Consider the following 13,697-nt stretch of genomic DNA (forward strand, 5'->3'; position numbering starts at 1 on the left):
GAACACGAACTTATATCGTTACCGACGACATAGTTCACGTCTACTTTCTCAGGGAGCGCATCAGAACAATATGCCCAAGCGAGATACATGTGCGCATCGCATACAGTGGGCGCGTTCGAGGAGACGCTATTAGCGTTAACAGCGTCAGCGTTCTATCTTTGTTCAATTTTTAATGAATAACAAAGACAGAACGACATTGTTAGCGCTAATAGTATCTTCCCGAACGCGCCCAGTGTTGTTCTCGGGGCCGCTTTTTCTCGCGCATGCGCATTGCATGTGGCTTCAGTAATGTATGTAACTTCTAAGAAAAGAGGTAGCTCTAAGACCATTTAGTTAAATATTCATATACAAATTTCACGCTTTGTACCGAAAAACTTTCACTTAACACATTAACACATTAACTTTATTTTCAGTTTACGTGTCCGCGTATTTCTGGCGTCACTGACCTAGCCTATCACTTCGGATTCCGCCAAACTTTTGCGTCCATTCATAACCGTCCGGAGTGATTAGGCTAGGTCGGTGACGCCAGAAATACGCGGACACGTAAAGTGAAAATAACGTTAATGTGCTAAGTGTTAGTGTATTAAGTGAAAGTTTTCGGTACAAAGCGTGAAATTTGTATATGAATTTTTAACTAAATGATCTAAAAGCTACCTTTTTTCTTATAAGTTATATACATTACTGAAGTCACATTCAATGCGCATGCGCGAGAAAAAGCGGCCCTGAGAACAACACTGCTGTAACATATACATTACTGTAACATATACATTACTGGGTATCTTTAGGTCGATGTTACATTTGTCGTACGACAAATTTTTCGAGCGTGTTGATTAGCTGCAGGATAGAAAAGTTCTCGGATCTCTAGAAATTTTCTATTCTGAAGCCAATCAACATGTTAGAAAAATTTGTTGTACGACAAGTGTAATATCGGCCTTATACTGCGTCGCGCATGAGCGAGAAAAACCGGCCCCGAGAACAACGCTGGCGAATTGTACAGTTGCATATGTGTTTTACAATAAATCAATATAGCGCGCACGTTTCAGAGATGGTAAGATGGTGCTATTATATTAGTGTGATTTTGCTGCACGTGAAAGAAATTCTGGATTCTGGAAGATAATTTTATAATAATGTAATATTATATAATTTTGCATATATATAAATGAGTATATAAACTGCATATATAAATTAAAAAAAAAGAAATTTTAATAAAATATTAAAGTAATAAAATCTCTCTTTTTATTAATCGTTAAAAAAATCTTTTAAATAAAATATCACTCTTTGGTAATTATTGAAAAAATTCCTTAATAATCATTAAAAGAAAAAAAATGTTAATTTGTTGTTACTGTGTTGATTTTATATATATATATATATATATATATATAACTGAAATTGTGACTTACTTTTAATAATGCTTCTAGTAAAATTCACGAATTTTCTTGGGCTTTCCTCTCGTATACGGGACGCAGTGGGTTACCTTCGGGGATGCTGCAGTATATATATATATAGGGGTTTCAGGAAGAAACAGCTCAATCTGTGCCAATGGTCTGGGCCATTCGATGAATTCAAAGGTTCTTCTCTCGAGAGGAGAGCTGGGAATTTCAATTGGATCTAGGATTGGAAGCTGCTTAAACAATTTCACAACAATTCTCTGATTGTCCGGTATGTCAATTGAACTTTCTTTTGTGTCTTTTTCTATTTGATTATATATACCCTATAAGCGGATAATATTATATAATATTTGAGATATATTCTTGGAATATTATATCCTCTAAAAATATACCTTGAATATGCTTTGAATATTATATAGTGTTGTGCGCTTAGAGGGTATATATATACAGGGTGTCCGGTAAAGATTGAATCAACGTTCGTGAGCAGATAGAGCGCGGTAAACTGAGCACAAAAGTCCTTTATCATTTTGTGATTTTCGCAATAATTATTAAAATATTAATTAAAAATACTCAGCGAATAAGCTCGTGCTTTTCATGACTAGACTATGGGCCGTACGCTCTAGGTGTTCCAGCGGCGAGTGTCACGCGAATTGCATGGCAACGAAAAACAACCATACTTTACGTGACACTCTATGGCTCATAGTCTAGCCATGAAAAGCACGCGCTCATTCGCTGAGCATTTTTAATTAATATTTTAATAATTATTGCGAAAATTGCAAATGGTAACCCAGTAAACAAAGTAATATAGCAGCAATGTAGTGGCAATGTAACAGGTTATATTACCAGAATGTTACATGTAAATTACATGTAAGTTACTTTTTCCGACTCAGCAATATAACATGTTATATAACGTGTTATCCGTTACATAACAATTAATGTAACTGTAATACAACAAATATGATAGCTGTTATATTAATGTAATATAATAGTAGCTATAATTGTAATGTTACAGTTATATTGAGGTGATGAGCGTGTTACGAAAGTTGAATAAAAATAGATGGATTCAAAATTCTTATTTATTCATAAAATGAATGTATTACATCAAACAAAATAATTATATAATGTGTATCAAATCAATAAGATTAAAATTATCAAACTTAAAATCAAACTTAAAACAAACTTAAAACATTAGTAATATATTTTTTATATTACAAACATATATCTTTTCAATCAATCTAATATATTATATATCTTTTACATTTCCTGCAAACTCTGTCTATCGACTAGATATTAATAGATACTAAAATCGACTAGATACCGAGTGATAATGGCTGTGATAAAATAATAAGTGGGTTCTTGCAAAATGTCGCTATCACAGTTACATATATAATAATACATCCCACCTGTTTATTACGCTACATTATATATGTTTATAGTTTATATATTATTATTTGTATGTGGTGTCACGCATCACTCGTTAATTGCAGACGGCAATTGCAGACTTTTTTATTCCGTTGTATAGTGAATTTCTTTAATAACCTATAGATACTACTATACATAAAATAATAAATGTTTATATGAATAAAAAAAAGAAAAATATAAAAAAGACTTTTTGAAAAAAGACACAAAGGCACTTTTTCACGGTATATGACAATAACAAGTGTCTTTATTATCTTTAATCTTGTTAAGAGTTTGCCTCATTCTCTCTTGTCTTATCCGTTGTTTTTTTTCTCTCTACTTTTTTCTTATCTTTTTCTGTTCCTCAAGTTCGTCGTTGTTTAGCAAACTGGAACCATTCTGCGATGATCTCTTCGAATTCAATTTCTTTCATTGTCGGATATGTATGTAAAATAGCATCTGTGAACAAATTAATATAATTAATAATGTAAAAATGTAAACACAATGTAAAACATAAAAACTAGATAATAATAATTAGAGTAGATTTAGATTTATTAAGGTTGATTGGGTTAACTTCTAATAATGGATCGAGTTATTATGATAAATAATTGAATGAAGTGAAAAGTAATCAATTATTTTGCATTTTATTTCATTCTATTTTATTTACGTTTAGATAATAAAACGATTAGCATAAGTTAGTATAAATTATTGGATTTTTAATAAAAATCGATCATGTTTGCAAGTCTAAATACCATACAGCTCTTATATTTGTTCTTATTCCGAGTAAAAAATGTTAAAAATTAGATTTAAAATATAATTTTTGTAAAGGTATATTTATAAAATTTCTGTAAAAAAATTTTGAAAAAATTCAACAATTTGACATTTTTGGCAAAAATTAAACTCTCCACAATATTACCGCGGAACGAGTAATGGTTATAAAATCTAATCCTTTCAAATAGTATTGCAAGAAATCATGAAGATAATTATATATTAAAAAGTTATTTTTTCGAATCGATATCGACAACGATGATTGAGAACACTTATTCCTATAATTATTATAATTATTATATACATTATTGAATTGTCTGTTTGCAACAAGAACATTATTCAATGTTTTTGCCAAAAATCGGACAATAAAAAAAGGTAACCGTATTCTTAAACAACGTAAAGATGGTATTTTCTGGTGGTAAAATCTCAGATATTATATTACTTATAATGTTGATTTGCGAGCGGTTGGATTCACATATAAGTTCCACACTTAATTATGTAAACAAAGCGAATTTTATAACATTAATTTTCTAACATCTGTTTAATAGATTTAGCGTTATCGCATACGATTATATTCAATCTTTCCGGGTTATTTGTAATTTTTGATAACATTGAAAAGAGTCCGAGATGCGGACTGAAACGTATGTTTGTTAATTTATTGTCAATTTATATAATTTATTTCAATTTTTGTAATGTAGTTTTTTGGTTTAAGCTTTTGTTAGTAAAATTATATTTTGTCTTACCTTAATTTATGAATGTTATATCTTAACTCTCATAGCCCAGGAAAAATATCTTTGTTAATTTTAAAGAGCCATCTTTTATATTTTGATAAAGAATTAACTTACAAATTGTTCTTTTATTTCCGGATTTTCATAGATTATTTTCTCAAAGACTTCAATTTCTGCGATCGATTTTAATGGCAGAAGAGACGCTACAAGGCTGACATTTCCTGAAAACATAGGTTTTCCGCATTCGATTTTCTGGTGAAGCTCCCATAATTGTACTTGAATCGATGCGAGCATCTGAATAATTATTCTTGAATATTCTACATCAGAATAAATGACAGACAATATTTAGTATCGAAAGTAATTAGATGTTCTTTGTAAATAAGACCAATAAGTTCAGTGAGTTTCACCTTCCTGATTACGGTCCACCACTTCCATGCCATCGAAGGCTTTTTTAGTAAGCGTTGAAATTTCAGATAAAATTTTTTTATTGCGAGTTTCTGACATCGCAACCGGACTCGGAATCATGTATGGGTTATCCACGTTTTCTGCGTCCTCGTCTATGTCGTATTGGTTTTCGTCTATAGCACAACACAAGATATCATTAGGGTCTGATCAGAACGGCTGATTTATAATTTTAAGACCGTGTTTTATATTTTAAGTCTTTGCATGTCTTTAGTAACTTACAATACTGTCTTTTGTCTCATGTCTAAATCGTACGAAGTATTAATAAAAGTAATAATTTTACTGTATGCATACAGTATTCTAGATTTTTCTTGTGCGTTACTAAAGACAAAGACTCTCAGAACATAAAACATTATCTTAAAATTATAAGTCAACTATTCTGCTCAGACTCTTACTTATGATATGTGACTTTGTGAACTTTTTTGATCCTCTTGCCTTTACGACGTCGTGTGAATTTTGAAAGTTTGCAGATTCTGATATCTTGCCAGAGCTGTTTGGAATCGGTGGCAGATCTGATAATATGTTTCGACCTGAAAATCCAGAGTTAATTTTTGATGATGTTTCGTTATCAGTTGTATATACAATATGCATTGATATGTATAGTAAAAAAGATTGTTTACAGACATGATGTAAACTATCATTGAGATTTCTGCACAAGGATTTTTAAACAGCTTTATCTTAATAGCTCAGGATGGAATCCACAAGAGATATGAGGATTTGAAATTTATAGGGATTTTAAGTTTAATTTAATAAGTGTAAAGTGCAAATTACGAAATAGATTTAAACAGGAAAAACTACACTATATAGATACTACACTATATATTCTCCTAATGGTATTAAAGAAATAAATAAAGTATCACAATCTTTAAAAAATTTGTTAAATTAGATCATAAAATAGCAAAACCTTACGCAGTTCTTGTGGCTTTTTTATCCTCCTTGAAGTTTTAGATTGATTTTCATTTTTGGCATCATCGGATGAGGAGCTCGATATTCGTCTATTGGGTACCACTTTTCTGTACCCTTTTCTGAGTTGGTCATCATCAGTAGTTATATAATTTGCATCCTCCGCAACCTTTCAAGCCTTTTCAAGAGACGCTGAAAAGAAGTATTAATTATAAATAGAAACTAAAAATGTCACAGATGTTCCTTTATACTATAATAAAGAAATATGCTTACTGCAATATTTTTCGATGGTCACAGGCAAATTATCCCACGACTTTTTATCTGGTTCAGATTTTTTTGCTATTAGCGTACTAGTGTTTTTATAATTTGTCGGCCACCAATATGATAGTTCATCGTCATTTGTTTCAAGCCAATTGGATGATACTTCGGAAACATCATTATTGTTGAATGTTACGACTGCATACGCCATGTCTATCACCAATTGTAAGTGAAAATGAAATAATTTCAAAATGGAACAAGAGGAAATGAGATTGCAAGAAAGGATTTGAAAAATACAAGAAACAATTTTTTTTATTGGATTGAATTTTAGATAATTAATAATTATATTGCAATAAAGGAATCACTATACTTGAAGTGGTTTCTTCAGGATTTTGCAATTTTAAACATTTTGTCTGTATTTGTGACGCTAACAACGTAATCCAGATATAAATCTTTCGTTAATCAGAGAGATGCCAACTTTTTGAGAATCGCACGGTACTGAAAAAAATGACCTTGTGTTGCTATACTTATTTCCTCTTATATAAAGAACATTATTGTTACTAAAAATTTTTGTTACGATAAAAATCGAATCATCATTCAATCGGCAACAGTTCTCATAATCCTCTGTTGAAATGAAAAATCCATCGAATTCGAGAAATTTGATCTTTATTGCAGACTTCGAATAGTGTACAACTGGATACGATTTGCGATATTGAATTTGAATTGGCAGAGTATTTGCTTCTGTTATACGATTAACGATTTGATGTAAAGGTTTTTGCGAATTCTTAACCTGTTTTCTTTATTACCTGCAAACAGTTTTCAAATTTAAACGCACTGAATTGATCTAAGCAGCCAAATCGGGTTACATCAGAAGCAAGGTGCACGAGATTATGTACATTATGCGTAATGTGTTCCAAACCATACAATTCTCCATAATGCGAAACAAACCAACATAATAAAGATTGAGCATAATCATTCATAACTAAAAACAGTTTACGATCAGCTAAAATAATATTGCTAAGCTCAATGAAAGAAAATGATTATACAAATCTTTCCGCAAAACTAATTTCAAAACCACAGGACTAGTGTAAAGAAGAAACTGTCGAAACTCAATGGCTTTCCATCTATCGATATCGTTAAAACTTCTCGGTTTTCTGCTAAATTCTTTAGTTATAAAGCATTTTATTGACTCTATAATTTCTTACGCAGCTTGCAGTTGTTCGTTAGTAAGTCGAATATTTTTAGAACCTTTAACCCAGAATTGAAGAAGACGTTTGGTAACTCCTAAGCATACAAGATGTATATAGTATAAAACAACTTGAGAAACCATATCTATATTTAAATTTAATAAATCTGACTAACCCACATGATGTTCAGGCTGTTGTTGATGTTGAAAAGAATAATCAGTTCTTAATTCGCTATTTATTTCAGGAAAGTAATGCGATGGCCCAATGCATCTCTTTCTTGAATACATTTAGAACATCCAAAATATCCATTGTGACCTTTCGTATAAGTAAGAAACGACTTTGCAGGTGCATCGCAAACAATTGCCTTGATATTTACACAACGCTTATGATCATCAACATCAAGACCGTTTCTAAAAATTTCAGTCATGTCAATGATAAATTCTTTCAGATAAATATTAGCATCAGCAGGTTTCTTGTCACCATAATATATGCCAACAACAATAGGCTGAGTGTAGAAATCAGTTTCGATTGATCTTAAAATTGGCCAAAATTGATATCAATATTACTCGTTTATGCCTCTTAATATTCAAAATAGCTGCTATATTTTCTATACATTTTTTTGTTAATAACTTTTTAATAAATAACGAGCGACGGCTAAAACCTTCTGAAAGTCAGTTAAGAGGGTGACTTTGACAACATGTCAAGGTCAAGGTCATCGGGGTTGCCTCCTCTAAACGTAAGTTTTACCCAATTTTTTCCATTTTCGGACAACTTTTCTAAATTATTTTGCCGAAGTTGTTTCTGTCTTCCCTGTGTTTGTCGAGATTCTCTGGTTTTTACTACTTTTATTTGTCGTCGTTTTTCGAGATTCTCGATAATAGGCGGAACAGTTTTACACATGCTTTGATGTAATTGTGTAAGGACTTGTTGCGTATTGTATTGAACTACTGCCCCTGCAACTCTTGCATTGTAAGAACTTCGTTTACTAAAATTAATACGTTTTCCACCTATTTCTTTGCAGATTATCGAATTGAACGATTCTGCGGAATTATTTAATGATTAAACGAACTTACCAGTAAGTGAAGTTCTATCATAATTGTATGAAGCGCCTCTTCCGAAAGATAACAAGTAGTACTCCTCAATTCCATGCCAAGGGCGCCACAATATTTAAAGCTAGAATAAAAAATACTTCTCCATCTAGGCGTTATCCCCATTCCATCGGGCCCAATACGTCATTCCTTTGAAAGATCCATAGTCGTAGCCTAATAAGTTCTACGGGGTTTGAATTAATCAAACATGGGTTTAGGGAGGGACTCATCTTTCGGAAGAGGCGCTTCATACAATTATGATAGAACTTCACTTACAGGTAAGTTCGTTTAATCATTAAATTGTATTTCGCGCCTCTTCCTCAAGATAACAAGTAGATGTTTAAAGTTGGCTACGGCTATAAAATTATATAAAAATAAAGTTAAAATTATATTATACAATTATTTATTGTAAAATTAAATGCAGTTATAAGTGCGGAAAGGAAAATTAATCAAATTAAAACGTTCTTAATTTCCGCTCTAACTTTTCTTACATATCTAATATTGCTTGCCCAAAAGTTCTCAAATCTTGGACGATGGGTCTATCGTAAAATCTTGTGAAGGTCGTTGAATTTTTTGTCCAACCTGCCGACTTCCTAATTATGTCGAAATTAATGCCTTTGCGTTTTGCAGCAGATGTCGACGCATGTCTGGTGCTATGCGCGGAAAAAATATCAGTGTCAACACCACTTTCATACAAAATATCTTTAACCTATCAACTAAGAGTTTGTTTTGAAGCTACCTTAAAAGGTTTTTTAAACGAAATAAACAAGACAGTTATGTTATTCCTAAAATCTTTGGTCCTTTCTATATAACTTAAAAGTGTATTTGCTGGACAAATATTCGAATTTTCTTCGTAAAAGGGCAAATTTAACACTGGTTGAGTTTTACCTGGTCTAGAGGTTTTGATCCTCTCAGGAATTTTAATCTCTATTAACCTTTCCTTGATCACTATATTCTCGATATTAATCAAGGACAAGGTTTGAATTCTTTGCCCAGTAACTAAAGCCAACAATGTTATTAGTTTCTTACTTAAAATTTCTAACAATAAGTCCTTATTCTTAAAATTTTTAAAATAATCTAGGACTATCTTTGGATCCCAAGTAGATTCATATTTCGGTTTTGGAGGTTTCAATCTAAATAGCCCTTTAAAAAATCTCTTTATTAACTCATTTTGCCCTACTTCCGGACCTAAAATGAGTGAAATGGTTGATCTCATATTATTGAGAGATCCGTAAGACGCTCCTTTATTCAATTCTTCAGTAAGGAACTTTATAATATCCGTAATTTCTGTTTCATAAAAGTATTTATTCTTTTCCTTGCAATATCTCCACCATTTCTTCAAGGAGCAATCGTATTGCTTTAAGGAAGATTCGCTTAAGGAGGACATAGTGATTTTCACGGATTCCTCCGGAATACCTTTTAGCAAGAAGGTTTTCCTGATAATAGCCCGGCCATCAGGGTAAGCGACTTCCAAAGAGGATGTGGTTCCCTATCAGGTGAAAGCAAGGTGTTACTGTCGGGTTTAAAAATCAAAACATCTGATTTTTGCATCGAGAAATATAACGGAAATGGTTAAGCTGGCCAATGTGGTACTACCACTATACCTTCCGCTTCTTCCGCTTTAATCTTTTGTAAAACTTTAGCAATTAAGATAAATGGTGGAAAAGCATAAAAGAAAAAATTTTTCCAATTTAAGGTAAATGCATCTACTGCTATAGAGCCTGGGTCTTTCGTCCAAGATACATAATCTTTACATTTATTATTTATTCTTGATGCAAACAAATCTATGTCAGGATTACCTAATCTTTTAACGATCTTCCGAAAAGCTACATCAGATATTTCGAACTCTGTTTCTTTATCCAATCTTTTGGATTCAAAATCCGCTACTGCATTATCTTTTGATGAAATATAAGACGCAAAAATGAATAGTTCACGTTCTTCACACCATTTCCAAATGGTTTTAGCAAGATCGCTAAGCTTTTTAAATCTTACACCACCCATACGATTTATATAAGCAATTGCAGTGGTGTTGTCAATTCTTAATAGAATGTCACAATTCCTAAGATCTTTGGCAAAACATTTGAGTCCAAAAAATGCCGACAAAAGTTCTAAATAATTGATATGGTGTAACCTTTCGGATTCATTCCACAATCCATGTGTTCTATTAGTACCACATGAAATCCCCCAACCAGTGAGGGAGGCGTCTAAGAAAATTTCGAACCTAAAACTTCGACTAGCCAAGCTTGAATTTCTATGCAAAACGTTTAATTCCCACCAAGCAAAATCACTTTGTAAATCTCGAGCTAAATGCATTACTGCTTCATAATTGCCCTTTGTTCTCAAAAGCTCCAAGTATTTTTCTCTCTCGAGATTCTTTACGTGTGCCCAACTGTATTTGATAGCAGGGCAACAAGACACTAAGGATCCTATCAGTTGTGCAAATTCTCTAATTTTACATTTATCTAATTTTTTGAAAATTTTAATTTGATTCTGGAGCTTTTGTCTTTTTTCTTGTGATAACTCCAATGTCATATTTCGTGAATTTAGAATAAATCCCAGAAAAGTACAAGTTTGTGATGGAATTTTACAACTTTTTTCTTCATTTATAATAAAACCAATCTTTTCTAAAAACTCTACAGATGCCTTAATATTTCTTAAACAATCTGAATATGTATTACTTAAAAGTAATAAATCATCAAGATAAATGACTAATAGAAACCCTAAATTTCTTAAATAACTTATCACCGGTTTCATAATTTTTGTGAAAACATATGGCGCTGTGTTGAGACCAAAAGGCAAGCAATTAAACTCATAGAGGCTGTTATCAAATGAAAATCTTAAATATTTTCTAAATTCTTCATCAATAGGAATCATGTAATAAGCATCCTGGAGATCCAATTTTCCCATAAACCAGTTTGGGCTTATCAATTTACAAGCTACTTTATAGTCTTCTAATTTGAAGTGATCCGTTTTGATAAATTCGTTTAATCTTTTAAGATTGAGAATCAACCTACTTGAACCATCTGATTTAGGTATTAAAAATATACCAGATAAAAACTGATCTTTCTGTGCGTGACACTTACTAACAGCCCCTTTTGAGATTAACTTCTCGATGTGATCTTTCACTAGCGTTTTTTCTTTTAAGGACCATGCCGGTTCTCTAGGAGTCGAATTTTGAACCACAGTTTTAGCGAAAGGAATTTTGTATCCTATTATCCAGTCTAAAATCCTGACATCAGAAGTTAGTTTTTTCCATTCCTCTAAGTACAGTTTCAACCTGCCAGCCGGACTACTTACATAATTTAAGTTTTCTTCTGCCTTAACGTCTGTGACTGGGAGTTGTTGCGGTCTCCCCCGCTCTGATTTCCCCAGTCTTTCTTGTTGAACTGGTTTCTGTAATTCTTGTTCCGGTACCCGCCTGACATTCTGGCTTTGAAAGGCTGACGTCGAGGCGGAACTTTCGAGTTTTTTGGCCTCTTTGTGTTCTTCAGTTTTGCCTTCAATTCCTTACCGGATCGTTCGATTGATTTTGCTGCTTTTAGTCTTTCTCCCAACTTCTGGCCAAAGAGCCACTCATCGGCTTTTGCTTCCTCTAGAGTATCTTTTTGAGAGCTACTAATTGCAGCTAAAATTAGACTCCTACGAGTCAGGGTTTCATCCCTCTGTAAATCCGCCAATAATCGTGCAGCCTCACTAAGTTTTTTTACTAGAGTAATTTGTGAGAGCGATAATTTCTCATCTTGCTTGTTATTAATGACATCCACAATAACACCACCCAGCAAGGCTAGGCACGCCGTGATCTTCTTTTGTTTGATCATGATACGATCGTCACGCTTTGTTGATGTTTCACCTATTGAAACCTTAATCTCCTCGTTTAATTTTGGAGGGTCAATCAAGACACAATTCTTTGGCGGTACATGCTCCTTGAGCAACTTCTCTCTCTCCTCTTTTGGTAACCCTTTCTTTAAAATATCCTCCAGTCGAACAGAAATGCTTTTTGGGATGGCTGGAGCTAGTACTCTATCTTCCGCAACCCGTTTGCCAATTACCTCTAAGATCTCCAGATTCAGGTCTTCAACGATGGTCCCTTCTTCCTGACTCGGGATATCAGTTTTCTGGATCTCAGAGGGTGCCTCCACACCTGATACTATTGGCTGATTTCTTATGGTGTTTTCCGCCGATGTTGCGATAGTGTTATTAGGAGGATCCTGGGAATGATTTGAAGTCAAACCCTCGCCTTCTGTCAGTTCCTGACTGAACTCGCCGTATATTGAAGGTGATGTATCTCGTAAGGATCTAGGTGGAGATCTAGAAGGGCTCTGTGACAGATCTTCTAAGTTCGTCTCCTTGAACGACCTCAATCGTTTCCGACCAACCTCTTTTGATTCCATCTCACGGCTACCTAATAACCATAACCTTATTTTTAGAATCATTTTCAGTTTATACGAAAATACAAGATTATTTTTACATTAGGTTGGTGATCCACCTTCATTAAATGATATGTCTTACGAAATATGCCAAGAAAATGTATTTAGTATACCTCTTATCTTGGAATAAAGTCTCTCACAGGTTAAAGCCTGTGAGTCGACAAGATTAAATTTAGACATGACTAATTTATGTATAAAAACACTGCCCTTTATTATCTAATAATTAGATGTGTGTCTTTCGTCTCTGAGACAAGGCTCGCTCACAGGTTAGAGCCTGTGGCCCGTCAATAGGCTGGGCCTATGACGCGACGAATGTTTATTTAACCAGTGAAAATAATGCAATGTTTATTCATCACTCTTTTCGAGCGTGAATATTTTTCGTCTTGAGATAAATCTCGTCCCCAGGTTAGAGCCTGTGGCTCGTCAATAGGTTAGGCCTATGACGCGACGAATGTTTATCAAAACTGTGAAAAAACAATGCAACGTTTCTTCATCACTCTTTTCGAGTGTGAATACTTTTCGTCTCAGAGATAAATCTCGCCAACAGGTTAGGGCCTGTGGTTCGTCAATAGGTTAGACCTATGACGCGACGAAAAAGTATTATATTTTAATATCCTATTCTTTCCTAACGGATATACATATGTATACCCCTCCTTTTCTTCAAGGGGTCTAAATTTATTACCGATTGTTCGTCTGACCTGATACTTACTTGAGCGTTTTCTCTGTAACCGATCTTTATGTCTTTTAAAATCCTTTAACAGTCGTTTCATCTTCTTTACTAATCTATTTTCCTTGAATTCATCCTCCGAATCCGCTCTGTGCTTTCTCTTTCCCATTATCAATCTATCGATGTGATCACCTCGGCACAAAAACAAAGAATGACGTATTGGGCCCGATGGAATGGGGATAACGCCTAGATGGAGAAGTATTTTTTATTCTAGCTTTAAATATTGTGGCGCCCTCGGCATGGAATTGAGGAGTACTACTTGTTATCTTGAGGAAGAGGCGCGAAATACAATTAGCATAATTTGTAAAATTAGATAAATTTAACGAGGACAAATATACAGGGTAGCCCAAACCTATTGCAACA

General features: G+C 33.4%; 2 protein-coding genes and 1 long non-coding RNA gene across 13 annotated transcripts in view; 1 reads left to right on the forward strand and 2 right to left on the reverse strand.

Moving 5' to 3' along the window:
- The first annotated feature begins 760 nt into the window (after positions 1-760).
- LOC140670886 (uncharacterized) overlaps positions 761-13,697 on the forward strand; it is a 62,230-nt gene continuing 49,293 nt past the window's right edge. Inside the window, exons 1-2 of the long non-coding RNA XR_012047642.1 lie at positions 761-1,048; positions 1,419-1,659. This is a non-coding gene — a long non-coding RNA (uncharacterized lncRNA). The remainder of the gene's footprint in view (positions 1,049-1,418; positions 1,660-13,697) is intronic.
- Positions 2,528-6,116, reverse strand: LOC140671300 (uncharacterized). Its single transcript, XM_072902557.1, has 6 exons — positions 5,943-6,116; positions 5,654-5,816; positions 5,140-5,274; positions 4,690-4,860; positions 4,400-4,599; positions 2,528-3,245 (listed from the first exon to the last, which is right to left on the reverse strand). The coding sequence occupies exons 1-6, from the start codon at positions 6,114-6,116 to the stop codon at positions 3,216-3,218; spliced, it is 873 nt and encodes a 290-aa protein (XP_072758658.1). The 3' UTR covers positions 2,528-3,215.
- On the reverse strand, positions 7,266-13,633 carry LOC140670885 (uncharacterized). Of its 11 annotated transcripts, none has more exons than XR_012047641.1 (4): positions 13,317-13,633; positions 11,478-12,582; positions 9,597-9,669; positions 7,266-8,833 (listed from the first exon to the last, which is right to left on the reverse strand). XR_012047641.1 is itself a non-coding variant. In XM_072901705.1 (3 exons), exons 1-2 carry the CDS (start codon positions 13,441-13,443, stop codon positions 11,483-11,485), a joined length of 1,227 nt encoding a protein of 408 aa, XP_072757806.1. In that variant the 5' UTR covers positions 13,444-13,633; the 3' UTR covers positions 7,266-9,669; positions 11,478-11,482. The 11 variants fall into 11 exon arrangements, 1 of the variants encoding a protein (XP_072757806.1); XR_012047637.1 differs by having other exon boundaries at positions 9,069-9,669; XR_012047635.1 differs by having other exon boundaries at positions 8,920-9,669.

Source organism: Anoplolepis gracilipes, chromosome 11, assembly GCF_047496725.1.
Source record: "Anoplolepis gracilipes chromosome 11, ASM4749672v1, whole genome shotgun sequence".
NCBI classification, from domain to species: Eukaryota; Metazoa; Arthropoda; class Insecta; order Hymenoptera; family Formicidae; genus Anoplolepis; species Anoplolepis gracilipes.

Coding starts and splice junctions, on each gene's coding strand:
- LOC140671300 (XM_072902557.1), bottom strand. CDS start 6,116: ATGGCGTATGCAGTCGTAACATTCAACAATAATGATGTTTCCGAAGTA. Junction 5,817..5,942: donor AGTCGTGGGATAATTTGCCT/GTGACCATCGAA, acceptor AAGGCTTGAAAG/GTTGCGGAGGATGCAAATTA. Junction 5,275..5,653: donor AAAAAAGCCACAAGAACTGC/GTAAGGTTTTGC, acceptor CTGGATTTTCAG/GTCGAAACATATTATCAGAT.
- LOC140670885 (XM_072901705.1), bottom strand. CDS start 13,443: ATGGGAAAGAGAAAGCACAGAGCGGATTCGGAGGATGAATTCAAGGAA. Junction 12,583..13,316: donor GTTACAGAGAAAACGCTCAA/GTAAGTATCAGG, acceptor TATGGTTATTAG/GTAGCCGTGAGATGGAATCA.